Below are 18,532 nucleotides of genomic sequence, written 5' to 3'. Positions count from 1 at the left end.
TCATTATGACAATGCTGCTGCATTGTACCATCTGGTACCCCTCTACATTCTCACAACAAGACAGAAGAGAAGAGAAGAGAAGATGCCTTGTGTTCCTACAAAGTTGGTGTTTTGGATGGCGTGGGGCCAGTGTAAAAGTCTACAGTGTCCTACAGACATTTTTACAATGCATGATCTCAGTGTGACAATAGTGGGCATTATTTGGGTTTTCATTACATTTGCAGTGAGAGGACTGTCAAAGTCCAAGTGATCTTTCTACATTAGCAGCTGGGGACGATTGCTGCTGAAAAGTTCAACTGAATCAGCTTTCTCCTGATTCAGCCCACTCACTGATTTCAAACTGAACCATTTTTGTGTTGCATCCTACATGCAGCTAGAACATATGGTTGTGTTGGTGATGATGCAGAAAGAGACAGACGAAACTAAATGTACCATGTGCAGCACAGTTAGACTTTAGAAACACTTTTGTTACTTGTGATTTTATTGTTTTTTTATGATGTGTTTTTTATTATATACAACATTGACAAAATTAATCAATAACTGTTTACTAACTGTTAAAAATTACTTATTAAGCAAAAATACGCATTCTGTAAAGATGCGATCTGTAGCACATATTTATAGTAAGAGTTTTTGATAAGATGCAGCAAATAACAGTGTGTGTCCAGCTGATAGTTGTCTCTCATAGGATCAACAAATTCTGGGTGTTGCTTACGTTAAGACAATGTAGTAATATCACAGTCATGGATCAGATCATCAGAAATATCCTCATCCCCCTAGAGAGGACACATTACAAACAAACTGTTGCACAAAGAAAGCTACTGGATTTAATGGCTGCACACAATTGAGCTATAGGGATAAAATGATTAAATTGATTTATCTGGTTTTCTATGAATTTTAGGTAATTAATCCACCACTGTGTGTTTTCTTTGACGTTTTCCCAGAAAGTTTGGTCAAATTGTGTGATATTTTTTATTCTATTTATATACATATATATATATATATGGCACCTGTCATCTGTTTTGTGTTCGTAGACCTTGAACCTACAGCAGTGTCTGACTGGTCATTCGATGAAAACTGTCTATTCTGCTGTTTGAGACGAGACAAAGTAAAGGTAAGATACAGTTTAATAGGGTCTCTCAGAATTTCACTCAGTTGTAGCGGGGGGAAAAATAGAAGTAGCTTTCTTTATACCATGGTTATAGTTTGTAGCTGTGATGCTTTCAAACTATAAATTGCTAAAAAGCATCAGATATATGATAAAGATCACAATCCAGACTAGATGATGATGGATGAATGTTGGGAGTGCATTGTAAGTGCCTATGCTCTGTCATCCATTAGAGTTTCCGAGCAGAATTAGCTGATGACTTATTACCTTAAGTGAGGACAAATGATGAATCAACTCAATGAAAAAAAGATCTCTCCATGTATTGTTTTGGATATATGTATCTTGTTTTACAGTACTTAACAATTCTATCATTTGACAGGAACACTTAATTGGCTTGAGTGACGAGGGGCTTGAAAATTCACCCAAACCTCTCCTGGTTAAAGATCAGACCACAATCAGCAGACTAGAGAGACAAGCTGAGGAATTTCTCAATGCAGTCCTCTGCCGCAAAGGTGAGTCTTGATGTCACAATGATGGAGTGTGTCTGGTGTCTCAGTATTTTGCGCTTTTAGGACACTAATGTGTGCAAACTTAACAGTTCTAACTTCCATATTTTTTTCCTTTTCAGATGTGCCAAATTTCTCAGACCCACACATTCCAGTAGTGGCTCGAGAGATCCTTCAGAGAATGATCCGACAGTTTGCTGACGAATATACCTCAAAAACCAGCTCCCCTCAGGACACTTGCTCAGATTCCCAGCCTCACTCTGACCAAAGCCTGCCGACCCCACCTTTGCTCTCAGGGGCTACTCCTTCTACCAGCCCTGCACCCACCGTGTCTGGGCCTGCGCACAACCAGAACCCCGTCCTCAGTAAGCTCCTCATGGCTGACCAGGATGCTCCTCTTGACCTCACCATCAAGAAGCCCCTGGCTGTGCCTGCTGACCAAGGTAGTGTGAACTTAACATCTGTAACAGAGCAGATTAATCAGGACTGAACTGGTGCTGCGGTGATCGGTCATTCTGAACTTGAGTTTTTTCTTTTTCTTTTCTTTTTGTTAACAGATGGAGTTCTTGACTTATCTATCAAAAAGAGTCGCTGTAGCAGCAGCCTGCCTGTCCGTAGTCCCTGCCTTTCTCCAGCCACACCCACGCTCAAAGGGTAAGATAAGTTTCTTTCTCTTTGTGTCTCCAGTCCTTAAGCAGTTAATGTTTATGAGGATGCAAAGTTATGGTTTAGGATGAACACACAATTAATTTTGGAATTAATTGGATTACTACACGCAGGTCATGTGTAATAGCACCAAGGCACTGGCATTAGCTGAGGCCTGAAATTTGACTCCAGAAATTGGAGATCACTTGGCCGGTTGGTGGATTGATGGAAATGAGCAGCAACAAACAGGGTTTCACTCACAGAAAAGTTTTCTGCTGTTAAGAAAAATGAATAAAGGTTTCTCCAACTGCAACAGAGGGAAATCTTCAATGTGCTTCTGGTGCTTGACTCTGCTTTTAAACACCACTCCTTTTGTTACTAAATGCAGCGTGTATCAAGCTGCAATTCAAAATTAATTACTTTGCAGGCTTTTATTTAGTTCAGCGATGATGGGGTCCCTGGTATAGCCAACTACGGACTGAATGGGCAGCATGTATTACTATTGTGGCTTAAAAAAGATTCAGTCAGCAGGGCAATATTTTTTAGACACCCACTGGCCTCTGATGATTTACTACAGGACTTGTAGCCTTGCTAATATTCTTCCATCTTGCTATGGTCAAAAATCACCAATGATTTGATAAACTACTCCTTGAGGACTGAATACCTGCACAAATGCAGTATAAAGTAGATACACTTTTTAAACACAATCCTTAGACTTAGACACAATCCTGAGATTCACAGTGATGAAGTAATAAAACAGTAGAGGTGTTTTAAATGAATCACATTTGCATGCCAAGTTCCACGCCCAAGGAAAGATTGCATTTAGTTGTTTTTATTCTCAAATTGTAAGCAATGCTTGTACGTCTGTTACAATGTCACATTTGTAGATTTCATATCACACATGTTTACACTAAACAGGATGCCGACTTTTCCTGTAGACTAGCTACTGATACTGAAAATACACAATTCCTTTTTAATGCCATTCGTACAGACTGGAGGGCTGATTTTTTTTATTTGAATATAGACAAATTTGCTATTTATTTCATTATTAAAGACAGCATCTTTATTGAAACCATATTTATTATTTCATTTTGTTGTTTTGTTCTGTTACGTTTTCCTTCATAGCAAACCTTTGACACTGTTATATACTCCTCTAGAGACTTGATTGTGCCTGTAATTAAAATTTTATTTTGATAAATTCAGCACCAGTGGCTTTACTTTCTCCTCTTCTGCTGCTTTGAGAGCTGATGGGATCTAAAAGTGATGATCATTGCTCGCAGAATAAAGCTGCCTCTTCTTAGATATACAGCATGCACACTGTCCTCAGTTTGATAAAAAATCTTTTAAAATCTACAACACTTAATTTGGGTTTTCTAGAGATATTAGCTTGGAATCACGCTGTTTGACCTTTAGGCAATGTCTATACCACAGCTCTGGAGAATCATAATTTTCCCTTTTTGAAAAACAAAAACACTCCCCTTTCATTTGAAAAAATGTGTTCAATATTGTGATCCTGTATGTGATCACACTTAAGTTATTCTGTTAGGTTTGACAAACACAACAACCCTCTGCTGGCTAACTCTTTTATTGCTGTGCTTGTTTAGTGGTAACGTCACACACAAAATGTCAAGAGCTTTATTTGCATTAGTCATTTTGTATGGCGTAGATATTGTGCCCTGCTTAACAGCTACACGCCAAGCTGCCTGACAAATAATCCCTCCTTCTGGCTAAGCTTTTTGAGCCACAGGAAGACCTTTATGTACTCCTATAAATGCCTTTTTCTTTCCCTTTTATTTTCATTGTTTCTTTGCCCTTTCTTTTAATTTTGTTTCTCATTATTTATGTTGCTGCAGATTTTGTAAACAATCATTACAGCAAACAAATAAAAAATTGTCAAACTTGAGCCTTTTTTGTTCTTAAAAGTCACACACACTACAACACAGTTATTTTAAAAGATAGTGATGTTACCAATGCAAGGTCATATAATAAAGGAGTGGCCAACATCCTCCCCTCCCCAACCCATCCTCCTTTAGAAAAGAGACAAAAGGCACTGTGCAAGCTCTGCTTACACCCAATTTCCTTCCATCCAATCAGGCGATCCTTGAGAGCGGACGGACAAGTCGGGCTGTTTATGAGGAGCCTACAGGATGGGAGGAGGAGGGAGAATATCGGCCACTCCGCCCGTTATAAGCCTTCCTCATCTCTTGCTTACTCGCTGCACATCAAAGAGGAGGCCGATCTGGAGAGCGACCCTGAGTCACCTCTCAGCCATAACCACAGCTCCAGAAATGGATCCGCCTCCTGGAATTCCAAAACTCATTTCGGGGCCCTCCTCAAACTCAAAGCCAACAGTGAGGCTAGTGAGCGCCTTAAAGACATACCCAGGTTGTTGGAAGCCGCTGGACTTCTGACAAAATCTCTTGCCTATGAGAAAGGAAACCTCCAGGAGGCCTGCAGGGACCGCAGCCTCTCCCTTTCTCAGTCACCACCTTTTGACCTCAAGATTCCCCAGGTGCGGGTTTTGGCCACAGGGACAGACCCATCTTGGGATTCCCTGTCCACCGAGTATTCAGGTTCACTTTGTGAGAATGGTCTTGGAAAGACGCTTCGTTCCCTTCTTCCCAGGCCGATGCAGAAAAAGGGCAGCGGAGGATTTAGTAGCTCAGGTTCGGAGAAGGAATACTGGCTTTACGACACTGACCGCCAAGCCTTGGGGGGAAACTATCCTCTGGATTCAGAGTCAGACCTTGCAAACAAGCAGCCAAGGAAGAAACGCGGGCGATATCGACAGTACAACACCGAGCTGCTGGAAGAGGCTATTGTGGTGGTGATGGGTGGGAAAATGAGTGTGTCCAAAGCCCAGTCGATCTATGGCATACCACACAGCACCCTGGAATACAAAGTTAAAGAGAGATTGGGGACCTTGAAAAATCCCCCCAAAAAGAAACTGAAGCTGATGAGCCAGGTGGAGGAACGGGATGTTTCACTGTCCCCTGAGAGGAAAGAGTTCCAAAACTCTCAGCACATTGTTTCTGAGAAAAGAGAGAGTGGATCTGAGGAGAATGGGACGGATTTCCATGATGGAAGCCTCTCATCAAATGAGTGATATAACTGTAAAGTACAAATAATGATGTACTTTTAGACGATGCATTTGCCAGACAGTGGTAGTACCTGACCTGTTTTTCTAAAAAACCTTAAGAGTAAATTGAATTACCTATATCTCTTATTAACTTATTGGATTTTACCCCTTTCTTCGGTCATTAATATGTTTGTGTATGGCCATCTATCTTAAACATGCCAAGTGTCCCATTATACACACATTAGTGACCCCTCCCTACAAATTATGCCTGGAAGGCGTGCAAGCAATTTGTTAAGAAATTTGAATATACTACAGTATAATGTTAATTCATGTAGTTAATTTCTTTAGGCTATCCTTTTAAAATAATCATTCCTGGCTCTCTAAATGTATTCTGTATATAGAGCTAAATTGAATTATGCCCAAGGAAGTGGCGCCCCCCAGTGTCTTCTCTCAGTACTGTTCAGAGCACTTGGTTATATGTCATAAGTAAATATATATATAATTAATTCTGCTGTGTGCGTATGCCCTGCAACTATAGGTCAAGGCATATTAAGCATCCATTATTGTAAAGTGATTATGGAGGACAGTGAAAGTCTCTGTCACCGTTTTGCAAATGCACCTCTTTGACTGAAATGGACACTGGAGATTTAAGAAAAACAATGTCCGAACACTATTATCCAAAATATTAATTTATTCCTCTTGTCTGTTGGAATAGCATGGTGTGTTGTCCAAAATTCCACTCTCTTTTTGAATCCAGAATAAGCTTATCTTCACAAGCATGACAGGTTTTTGCCACATATATTTCTTTCTGTATGTTTTGTGATGTTAGTTTTCTTTTTCTTTTATTTTTTTTTTCCATTGCCTTGGCTCCACTCAGGATAAAGTCAGATCAGGACGCAGTACTTGTCAGTCAGCGAATATGTCTTTATCATACAATGGATTAGTATACACACATAAATATACCTCAGCTACAAATATGCTTAACTAAATCATTGCCTCAACCAGCCTCTAACAGGGAAATATAACCAAATACCCTTTGTGAGGTTACACTTCAGGATGTCTTACTGACAAGTATGTGTGTCCTACACTCAGATGTCTTCACAACCTACCAGAACTCGTTATCAGTAGCATTTTCAGTGCCGATGTAGGCCTTCACAGGATATCAGGGCTCTTTTTTAGATTTCAGGTATTATCTCTGGAATATCTTTCTCTAAGATGTATGAGAAAGGCAGACTTTTTGTTTTTATTTTGTTCATATAAATGATGCAAAAACATTTCCATGTAAAACATGTTATACATGCACATCTTACTTTCTCATGGCACATGATAAAGAATTATCTCTTCGGGTCAATTAACAACCCTTGCCTCAGTACGGGGACAAGACTTCATCTCAGTGACTGAAGTATTCAGTCACAGTGCATTGATAATGGATAAATCTTGACTTTTTCCAAAAAACATTCAGGTATTTTTAATTATGTTTACTACAGCTAAACAAAACAAAATAAGTCATGTGGTCATGTGAGTCTTAGTTAAAATATAGGTGCATTTTTTTATTTTAAGAAGCTCTTAGCTCAAAGACATTATTTTATAAAACAAAGCATAACTTTATCAAGCAATATTTACTGATGATCATGCCTCAATCCATACACACCTGTTTCTCAAGTTACCGAGGCAGAAATGGAAATTAATTTCTGTGGAAAAGCGGTTGACTCTTTCCCTTCCTTCCATCATTTTTCCTCGAGATATCTCTGTGTTAAGTGGCGATACCAAAGCTCAGGTTGATGCCATTTCCTTAAAATCAATACTAATTGTAGGTTGGGTAGTGGTGCTGTTCGTAGTGGTAATTTTAAAAACCTTTGAAGAAAGCCTGTCCCCTGTTTCCATTACACACCCGTTTGGTTGAATTTTTGCCTGGTCGACTCGGCAGAGGGAAACTACATGTGTCTGCTTCGTCCTTTATTTTGCTCTGTCAGGACACCTCATTGTGCATTATCACTTATACCTCAGGACATTCCAGAATATGGGAACATGGCCCCTTATTCTTTTATCGGGTTGATACACAACTCTAGCAAATCTTGGTAGTTACTTTTTGCAAATCGTGCAGCCTTTTAGATGTTCACGGTGTTCCTTAGATGAACCTGGATGTTTCTTGATTAAATAAATGATTCCTTAATTTCAAGCATTTAACTCAGATTGTAAACATTTTTAAGTGAGAGCTGGTTCAGAAGTCAAATACAGTTCAGGGTCTTGCACACTTGTATGCTATCACTATAACAATAATATACCTTTGTGTTAGATGGTAAACTAACTGACGAACTTGTTGGGCTTCTCTTATTCTCTGCCACTGCTCTAAATGCGAGTATTCTTTGTTGATTTTTTATTTTTTTTTTTAATATGGTTTGCATCTTCCCTCACTACAAGGTAAAAACCTTCATAAATTACAACCGATTAACCACTTAAATTACATTTACGTTTTTACATATATTCACTAAATCTCTGAATAACTTTGCCTGGGTTGAAAAATACTAAACAGCCATTGCTTCAAGTACGTTTGTTCAAAAATCTAGTCCCTATCTCGCCGTTATTAATTTGATATTTCTTGCATTGACAATCATCGAGCATTACTCATAAGTCACACTTTATTTTCGCATTCAAAGTGTTAAATGCATTTTAAGTAATATATTAAAGACATACAAGAGCTATTAGTTTAATGACAGGTAAAACATGTGTTTGCTCTCCTTGTTAATTGTAGCAAATCTAATGGTTGACTACCTCATCTGGAAAACCAATATCACGGTCTACTGTTCTCATAGCTGTTTCATGTAGCAATTTCTCATGTACACAACACACAGTTTATTATAAAATTCCTTGCATAAAGGCAAAGAGCTGTCTTAAAGTTGATGAAGACAGTAGGAAATCTGTTCAACCATATGTAAATATTTCAGTGTATCTTTGTAATCTTCGTAGTTAAATTTAGTGTAATCTACTTAATGTTTTCTTTTGGGGGGGCTTGTTGTTCGGACAGTTGTGACAAACATTTTTGATGGTCTCCTGCTTCAGAGAGACTTTTTTGCTCCTTCAGTGGGGAAAGAGTTTACCTCCCCTTACATACCCACTCAAACTGATGATTATTTCAGAGTTATTTTATTAATGCAGTATTTATTCATCAATATTTATTAATAAATGGTTTTTATCATCACTTAAGTAACCATGAATGTAAATGGCTTTAACAAAACAAAACATTACTCACATAAGTGATTATAGACACAAATAGATATTGCTTAAAAGGTATATTTAACTGTCTTACATGATGGGTGTGAGGGGATAACATTTCAGATTTATCCTGACACAAGTTGGGTTTGATCTGTTGCTTGGTAAATATAACGAATGAGGACAAAAGTCTTTTGAACACCTACAAATGGTGTGGCTCTTCAAATGACTATAGAGTCCCCATGTCCTTAAAAATATATAGAGATTTTGTATTTACAATGTACAAAGGAATGACACTGGGTATATTTTGCATGATTGGACTAAATCATATGTGTCGGTGGGAAGTTAGTGTATATGGTGAAGTTTATCTTTGAGGATGTTTTATTGAAAATACTGGAGTGTTGGTGTGTTAACTGTCAAGTCAACGATGTAGTGCGAACCTGAAATATCGCTAAACCAGTTGGGTAACTGGTTAATGGTTCATTGAAGATTTGTATGATAAAATCCCCCATACAGTAGCTCGTAATTGCCACATTGTTTGTATCCCTAATGTACAGTATATGAACATTGTGGATAAGTTAACACATCCATGTTTGTGCGCTTGTGAAATGTCTTGGGATGGAGTTGTGATTTGGTTTGCTTCTCTTTGTTATATTGGATATTTTATTCCTCTGGAAGAAAAAGGCATGAACTTATTTGTTAGATCCTTACAGCAATGCTATGTGAAAGAAATACCAAAACCCTCAGGGATGAAACACTTACCACTTGTTATTCAGGTACCCGTCTATACTCCTCAGACCTTGCAAGCAGGGATGTGAAGATAATGAGCCCAGCAAAAAACATTGGTCAGGTTCCAGCTGTAGCAAATGTTATTTTTTTAATCCCGAAAATTTATTTTTTAATCTTTGAAAGTTACTTTTGAGATATGTCGGCAGGCTGTGCAACTAATTTAGTGTTTGGAGCCACAATTATTTCATTATTTCCATACTCCTACGTAATGAATGTCAATATAACCTCAGTGCAGGTAAAATGTTGACCAATGGCTATTGAATTAACTTGTTTCTTTCTAGTTCAGTGCCTCAAACAGCACATACTTTATTTAAAAAAACTGCTTAAATTAAGATCCTAAAACAGCATGTCTGAATATTTCAACGTAAAGTCCTATGGCTCTTCTCACTTGGCATGCATGCATGCATTCATGCCTCCCACCTTGAAGGTTGTATTGTAACCTTTGTGAATTAAAGCTGAAATCCATAATGTTTTTTTAATCCTTTTTAAGTTCTTTTGCCCATGCGTCTAACACTAAAACAGTCTGTTCTCAACACAGTTCAGTTACCTGCTATCCCTCATTGAACCTAGCATGTTATTTGACAATGCAGTATTGTATTTAGTTGTATACAAACACAATGTCGGATTGCAGTTATATAGATTAACAAATTATATTCAACAGAATATCATGTTTAATTTCACTGACTACATGTCCATCTTGCAGCTGCCAGCTTCCCTTGTTCTGCAGTACACACTGTGCACAAAGCTATTTCTCTTTTCATTACACAACATAGCCTTGTTACATGTCACTTCAGGAATCCAGATGTAATTCCATATGTCTGTTCATTTTTCTTGTTTAAAAACTACAATAGGAATGCTTTTTTTTTTTTCACAAAGAAAATAAAATGTTCAGAGTTATAAGATACATATATACATATATATATTTTTTGGCGTAATGTGGTGGTGTACATGCTCCAAAGGTATTGGAGGATTTTGTAATAAACCTACCTCATTGATAAAACTTATGCCCAAAATACAAAATCATTGCCCCCCAGTTGACTGAATTTAGATTTGCATTGGCACAAACAAAACCTTACAGGTAACACAATAACTAATTTTTGCGTATATTGATGCTTGATTTTTCTTTTACTAGTAAATTTGTCTTAAGTTGTTGAGCACTTGTATCTAAATGTCACCCTTTGCACTAGTCATGAAATACATGAAAACAAAAATGATGTACTCTATATTTCTCCCTAATGTATTTGCTCTTTTAAGTGATAAAGTTGTGTTTGACTTGTTTTAATCAAAGTGGGCAACCATTACTAAATGTGTCGTGCATGTGTGAAATCTTCTTGATGTAAACTGTAACAAAAAGCACCACTGTGCAAAGAAAAATGTAATAGCTGTAACAATGTAATTGGTCAAGTTCACTGGATGAAAGATTCACTTTTAAAATCACCTATTCTTCTAATAAATATGCAATGATAAATATTGTGGTACATTTGTGATTTAATTCATACAATCACCCACCCACCACTTTTCTAACATTTTATTAGAGACTTGTAGAGATGAAGGGACATTTTTATGCATGAATGTAATAATCATACCAAGCAAGATAATGAACCAATGTTGCTTATTCTTGATGTGCAATTACATTTTTTTTTTTTCTTTTTTCCCCCCTCAGTGAGTCTCCTGACTTGCGTGTTGCAAAGGCAAAAGACCTGCAGTCCACATCCACACTGGAACAGTTCATGGCCAAACTCTGCCCCCACCATCAGAGACAGATAGTAAATGCCATAGGTTTTCTACAGACGGAGGTCAAAGCACTTGCATCTTCAAATACACAGCAAGACTCTAACTCTACCTCTGGGATCCAGGCAACTACTTGTACAACTGCAAAATCCAGTGCAGTCACCCCTGAGAAGTCATGGCCCGAGCAAATGTTTCCCAGTGAATCTACTCTCAAGTCAGAAGTCCAGGATCTCTCCCAATCTATCCCAGGCAGCTGTGCAATGAAAAAGGTTCCAGAGAATGCAGTGTCACTGAAAACATCTGTTACTGCTGGCCCTGCTTTGGATCTTCGCAGCCCTGGGTCAGGGAGTAACCAGGCTTTGGTCAACCCCACTCTTAATCCAGTGGATGCAGATAACAACCGACATGGTGATCATGCACCTCTTAAGATGAAAATCATGGCTAGCAACGTTGCCGATGGTAAGAAGTTGTCTTGTGTGCTCAACACCTCCCTTTCGTCTCATTCTGACACCTCGGAGGACAGAGAGGGAAACTCAAATTCATCCAGCAGAGCAGAGACTCATAGTGCTAGACTCAGCTCCTCTGTGAAAAGACACAATCAGGCTAGTCATGTACATCAAGCTAGGCAGAGGGAGGCTCTCGGGCATGCCAAAGATACAGCAGCAAAACTTTTTTCAGTCCACATGACCATTCCTTCAGACTCTCCACGGACTGCCAGGAAGACCATCAGGGCATCTTCTGATCATCGGATCAGGGATCCTGCTTGTAGGGGACTGGTTGACACTGATCTTGGCCACTGTGACATTGTTTTTATAGACAAACCAATTACAGAGTGTTTTAAGGAACATCAGCGTGGCATGGTACCACGTCGCAATGCCAGGAAAAGCACCAGAGGGCATATGTATTCAGACGAAATCTGGGAGTTAAAAACTGTCCGTACATTGGCTGGGAGGGGCAACTGTCCTAATCCAATGCCAGAGCTGATAACTTTGGTCACCCCTAAACAAATACTTTCAAAGCCTGAAGGTGTACCACCTGTGGATATGCCTTTTGCTGGAGCATGCAGAGAATCAATGAATCAACAGATGTCCACAGAAGAGTCAGATGAGAGTGTGATACCAGGAACAGGAGATATGGTGGAGGTAGCAGCCAGTGAAGTAGATATTATTGTTGAAACTAGTCAAACAGATCAGTGTCAGAGCAAGGGGCAGTCTGTTCCTCCATCTCCGATAAGGTCCCCAAAAGAGAGCAAAGAAACCGATATTAACACAGATGTAGACCAGGACACAACTGCAGATTCAGAAACTATAACAGAAATTGAAGAATCTGTTGCTCAGGCTCCGTTTGAACCAGAAAAAGACCACGAGCCTGTGGAACAAGAGGAACAAGAGGACATACGTGAAAGTACCGAGCAAATGGTGGCAGAAACCGTAGTGGAAACATTAGAGAATATTACCCCTGAAGAAGCTGAGCCCCAGCTTTCATCAGATGAACTGCTCGATAGTGATCCTGATCCTCAGGAGAATATTGCCCAATCACCAGTAAGTCAGGTTGAGGAAGAGACAGAGGAAAATAAAAGGGAGGAAACACAAGATGACCAGCCTCAGGAACTTCAGCCAGAGACTCTGATACACCATGACAACTGTGAAGTGACAGAAGAGTCCAACACCACAGGCTCAGCAGAGGAGCCGATGGTGACAGAGCTGGAAATTCAAACACCTGAAGCAGTTGAGGGAGTTATGCCTTTAGGGACTGAAGATGATAATGATAACAACGCTGACGTGTCCTCAAAGACACTTGATGCGCTCTTAAAGGAATTACCCCCTTGGCGTAGAAAAAAAGGTACTGCCGTTCAACTGCCAAAGCGGTTAAGACAAGCAGAAACTGTGGTAGTGGGTTATGTTAATGGTAGACCCATATCGGCCTCTGACAGAAGTCTGCGTCGTAGATCAAGTTTCAGCAGCACATCACCTAATAAAACCCCAGTGAAATCTAGAACAAATGTACCCAACAAGACTCACCTTGATTCAGCTATTGATGCAAGTGTTGAAAACAAAAATTTGGACAAAGACCTGCCTGAAACGCACATTCCTGTAGAATCAATTGAGACCACTCCTGTGATTGAGCAGATGGAAGAACCATCTTCTGCCACACCATCAAGCCCAACATCTAAATTTACCTCAAGGACCAAACAAATTCAGAAACAGAAGAGAGTTCAGAGAGGTCAGGATAGTTTGCCTGTCCCCTCTGATCAGCCCGGTGATAGTCCTCAGAGCATTGAGTCCAAACGCCAGCTTAGATCATCCGGCCAGAGGCCAGCAGACTCAGCAGAATCTCCAGAATCACCGCCCTCTTCAACTGCTGTCACTTCTATTTCATCTCCAAAACCTACTGCTACCCAAGATTTTCCATCTTCAGAGAACCTCCCCTCCCTCCCCCTTCCTGTTACTTCTCCTCCAACCGGGTCATCTCCCACTACAAACTCCGAACAGCCCCAACAGAACATAGTCCCAGAGGAAAATGTGGAATTAAATATTGAAAACACTCAACAGGTAGAGACAACCTCTGAAGAAATCCAAAAAACTGAAGGTGAAAGTGGATTGCAGGCCAAAAAGAACCTACGGTCTGCAAAGACACTAGTGGACGACAGTGAGAAAGAGAAACAACAGCTTAGCAGTGAGGTATTGAGTCCATCAGAAACTCAAAGTCCTGTAAAGCCTGAAACAAAGCAAACACAGATTATGCCATTAAGAAGTAAACGGTTCCGAAAGGAGGCAGACACAAGTGACGTTTCTTTGCTGCAGAAGCCAAATGTAGCATCTTTAGGAGACAGGTCTGCAAGCGGAGATGATAGCAGTTCTTCCATATCAGACAAACCCACGAGAATGCCATTAAGGAGTGAGAGTAGTAAGCCTGACATGTCCAACCAGTCTGGTACTCAGTCACCACCAGTTGACAACAAGAAATTAGCTTTGAGATCACAAAGATTTGCTGCACCCTCTACCAGTGCTCTTACTGTAGTTGGTAGACAGAATGATGTTGCTTCCCCCATCAGAATAAAGCCAGAAAGAATAACTAAAGCTCAGGGGAAGTCCCCTCCGTTGTCTGTTGCGTCTGTGTTGTCCCACAGCTCAGCCGTCCCTGTCAGTACACCGAGACTTGAGCCCCCAAAACAAACTAACAAATTCTTTGAGACACTGACTGCTGAAGAAAACCAGCATCTAATTTCAAATCTGAATGTTAAGTATGATAAAATGCAAAAAGGTTGGTTGCAGATGGACAAAGAGGGTCAACCAACAACAAAATACAAAAACAAAGCCGACAGACAGGCAGCTATATGGAAAAGTAAACGCAGGGCGCGAAAAACTAAGTCTTTAGAGCACCAGAGATACTCACCGGTCCAGATGCTCTTCATGAAAGGTTTTAATCTCACCAGTATTTGTCGTTGGTTCCTCGAATCAACAGAAACAAAGTCCCTTGTTATCGTCAAGAAGGTGAACACACGTCTCCCGTCAGAAACTCAGCTGTGCTTCCACAGCTCATCTAGTGCTAGTACCTCTCAAGGGGTATTTCCAAGCCTACAGGCAGAGCGCTTAAAGAAACATCTGAAAAAGTTTGCAATTGCCTCTCCTGTCAAGAGCAACCCCAAGAGCCAGAAACTGATTGCTAAAGCACTGGAGCAAGAGGCAAACACAGTCAAAGGGAAAGAGAGAAGAGAACTTCCAAGTACTTCTCAGATTTTGACCAAGTCAAACTCCTCTAAAGCCGTTGTACAGATAGGTGAATCCCAGAAATCCTCAGGTAAATCAAAGAACCCAGCTAGTGCAAGGATCTTGAGGAAATACTCTAATATCAGAGAGAAAATGCAGGTTCAGCAAACCAATGTTAGGCTGAAAGAGGCCTCAAAAACCTTAAGAGCCAACAGTATGAAAAGGCTGGCCACCACGAAGTCTGCCGCCAAATCATATCTGAAACCTTCTCTGAAGGCAAATCTGAAAACATCTCTGAAGGCACAGAAATCATCGCTGACTGTTAGTAAACAAATGAAAGAGTCAGCAGCAAAAATGGAAAGAAGGAAAACATTGGCTGGGAAGAAAGCTACAAAGCATCCTGTTCAAGAGAGGGCAGTCAGGGCTCAGAGCAGTAGTAGACCTGCAAGAGATGCAAGTAAAAAAGAATTGCCAAAGAGAAGTTCACAACGACTAGGGTCTCCTAAGATTTCAGAACATAGACCTGTTGACTCATCTAAAAGCAAGGTTGACAACAAAAAACAAATTAAATCAGAGAAAGCAGAGGTGGAAAAACCCGCTGTACATAAAGTAAATGCTGCAAGAATGCAAACAAAGGAAACATCGCAAATGACAGTTGCTGAAATCAAAGGTACCGAGAATCCTGTAGAAACCCCACGGCAGAGCAGGGATGTCAAGGTTCCAGCCTCCACTGACCAGGTACTAACAAGATCCCAGAGAAAAATAGAGGCAACTGGCCCCAGTCAGGCTGCAAAGAGGGCCAAGAAGTTTATGACGACACAAAAGGCATCTCCTAAATCAGTCCGGAAAGCTAAGGAACTGGCGCCGAAGACACGAGGGGCTTTAAAGTTTCCTGCAAAGACAAGTAAGGTAGCATCATTGTCACGCAGTGCAACAAAATCAGCAACCAAGAGAGCTCAGGAGCTTTTAGAGACCCCAGCTAAGCGCACCAGGACGTCAATCTCAAAGTAAAATAGACATAAAGGGAGAGGTCATGTTTATTTAGAGGACTTTGTGGTTGTCTTTTATCTGAAATATATTCAGAAGGACCAGAAGTATCTTTTTTCTACCCTCACCAAACTCTTCAGAGGATACCTTTTTCAGGAGGCAAACATGTGAAGAAGGAAGAGATTTTGAAAGTCATTTATGCTTTTGTAAAGCTTCAGTGTGAAAAATGCAAATGTGATGGATTATTTGCTGAGCATTTGCTCTGTTCAGGGACGACACACAAGTCCTACATGATGTCTAGCAGATGTAGTTGCTGTTTGGCTTTATGTTTCAGCACTCTACGACATGGCTGGAGATAACAGTAGCCTATCAAACCTCATTTTAATAGGATCACAAACATCAAGTTGAGAGGTGATATTAAATTCATTCACTATCCAATTTTTTTTTTTTTTTTGCCATTTTGTATATAATTGTCTTAGATGATAGCATGCACTGCATTTACTGTTCAAGGAGCTTGCAATGAGAGGGGAGAACAGCTTTTCAATAAAATGTCTTGTAGGCAGCTTGTATCTCCAGCCTGTCTTCCAAACGCAACATTGTGAATATGTGACTGTTGTGACCAGGTGCCTTATTTATGAAGTGTAAAGTAATAGAATGTGTAAAATGTGAAAATGCCTGTCCTTTAGTTATAACAGCTTTTAATAACTGGAGAGGCGGTCGACATTCATTCGCTTCGCGGCCTGCGCGCAAATAGGTTTCCGTTCCACACAGAACAGCGGCGTGCTTCATCTGTAAATTCCTATGTTGACTGGAGCGCTCAGATGTTCTGCTTTACTCTTACCTGACAGGTTTATTTTCATATGCACATTCTTCCAGAGCATTAACATAAAACTGTTCTTATTGTAGTTGTATTAGATGTTAAAGCAAATACGAGTATGAATTGTTAAAACAGACAGCCGTGCTCTGTATGTGTCATGACAAGAGTTTGTATGTTTTCTGTTGTTTCGGGTCAGGTGTCACCTCTGACCATTGCACCCAATGTTCTCTGCTCGTAATAGTGACTTCACTTTGAGTATTTTACCTTTTTCCTGTGTGTAATGTTAATTTGGAGACAGTTCAGGCAACTCATGCCTTCCTAGAACTGAAACCCAAAACTATATTTATGCCCTTGATCTTTGAATATAAGAAACCTGTTTAAAACTATGCGCACATTCGTTGCTTGATAAAAAGCTGAAAAAACACCTGAGACTTTGATAATATGGTTCACAAAGTGATAGACAAGCCAGTATCTCAAACGACAACGGCCTGAAAAGTATGTATATGTGGATGGTTAGTATGAATGAAGTCAATGGCCTGTTTAGCATTAATGGCACAGTACAGGGTGGAAATATAATTCCTGATATTCACAAGTTGGATTTGAAGTTTTTGGGGTAGTCTAGTCACGCTTCTGAGTTGTGTATCCAAGTATGTTGCAGTTTTATTATTACGTTATTATTTTTAATGTCATTGACTGTCAGGCAGATGTTCTCATAATGTGAAGTTTCGTTACTTCCACAGTAGTAACTTACATTAGTGTGTTGTCAAAGGAAAAATAAAATTTTTAGCACAGTGTTATATTTTATTTTATTCTGGTCATTTCTCTGTAGAGGGTAATTCATCTGTAAATGCAAAACATGTCTGTCATGTTTTTATTGTTATTTAAGAACTCCATGTAGGCTAATGACTTTAGCAAACCCAAAACAGCCCACCAAATATCAGACTTGAACATGTTTATTCTTTACAGTTGCTATTTAAAGATTTTGATTTTGTATATTAGAAAGAAATAACTGCTTTATTTGTGGTAATCCCAAGAATGATACATCTTTATGTTGAAAACTTTGTATTTTTGCTGGAGTTGATATAAAGATGTTTGAATTTTATCTTTGGTGTCTTGGCTCTTTTATACCAGTGTTTTAATGTTTTAATGTTATTCAACCAGACAAATTGGAACCACATTCGGAGAAGCTCTTGTTTTTAAAAAAGGAATGTAGCCACATGGCGAGGTAAAGACAAAAAGGTTTTTGTATGCTAATTTGACATCAGGCAGTATTCTCCTCCATTCTGCTCTATGTGTGTACAACCCACACGCAGCAGCCTACACCTACACAGATGGCAGGTTACCCTTACACTAACCTGGATGCTAATGATAGAAACTAAACAAGCTAGCAGCTCTTACCATTTCCTTTGTGGTGGATGTAGCCATTTAATGCCAGGGCTCGCCCACCCCCCGACAGGCAAAACAAGTTCCCCTCTTCACTATTTTGCAGAAGACTGTCGCTGCATCCCGGGGTTTGCACTGCCGAAGATGATTGTTATTGGTTCAAAGAAATACAAACAAGCCAAGAACGAGATTTGGCTTTTGACCCTTTGAATCCGATATCCTCGCAATGCCACTCAAATATCTGTTGCCATTCATGAAAACTGGCAGTTGAGGCACTCATGCTCCTGGTGAACTGTGTTCTCATGGCAGGCCTGCCAGCTTAGTCAAATGCCTCGGTGTAGCCATTGAGGCATTTCACGTGACACAGACCAGTGTTTTACCATACGGCTCATGGGCGAGAGTCCTGAGCGCTACAGGAAGTTCCCACTGTGGGACAGATTGGTAAACAGTTGGCCTCCGTCACCTCAGTCCCTACAGGAAAAACTGAGGGTGAATGATTTCTCACAAAACCAACACGGCACGAAGAAACAGTTGATTTATTCACCTCATAGGTGAAATGCCAAAGTTCTC

The 18,532-nt window shown here is 39.9% G+C and overlaps 1 protein-coding gene across 2 annotated transcripts in view; it reads left to right on the top strand.

Moving 5' to 3' along the window:
- LOC311270057 (ligand-dependent corepressor) overlaps window positions 1-17,681 on the top strand; it is a 28,017-nt gene extending 10,336 nt beyond the window's left edge. Inside the window, exons 3-7 of one of the 2 annotated variants that reach the window (XM_084374685.1) lie at window positions 1,032-1,111; window positions 1,485-1,617; window positions 1,734-2,054; window positions 2,169-2,265; window positions 10,998-17,681. In XM_084374685.1, the coding sequence (XP_084230811.1) occupies window positions 1,032-1,111; window positions 1,485-1,617; window positions 1,734-2,054; window positions 2,169-2,265; window positions 10,998-15,786 (5,420 nt within the window). In that variant the 3' untranslated portion in view covers window positions 15,787-17,681. Of the gene's footprint in view, window positions 1-1,031; window positions 1,112-1,484; window positions 1,618-1,733; window positions 2,055-2,168; window positions 2,266-4,350; window positions 10,797-10,997 lie in introns of those variants that run through there. The other variant, XM_084374686.1, reaches the window with a different exon arrangement.
- The last annotated feature ends 851 nt before the right edge of the window (window positions 17,682-18,532 follow it).

The sequence above is a fragment of the Pagrus pagrus genome, assembly GCF_965226575.1.
Source record: "Pagrus pagrus genome assembly, chromosome: 15".
NCBI lineage: Eukaryota > Metazoa > Chordata > Actinopteri > Spariformes > Sparidae > Pagrus > Pagrus pagrus.
The sequence above is the reverse complement of the archived record's forward strand: the minus strand, read 5'-3'. Positions and strand labels throughout refer to the sequence as shown.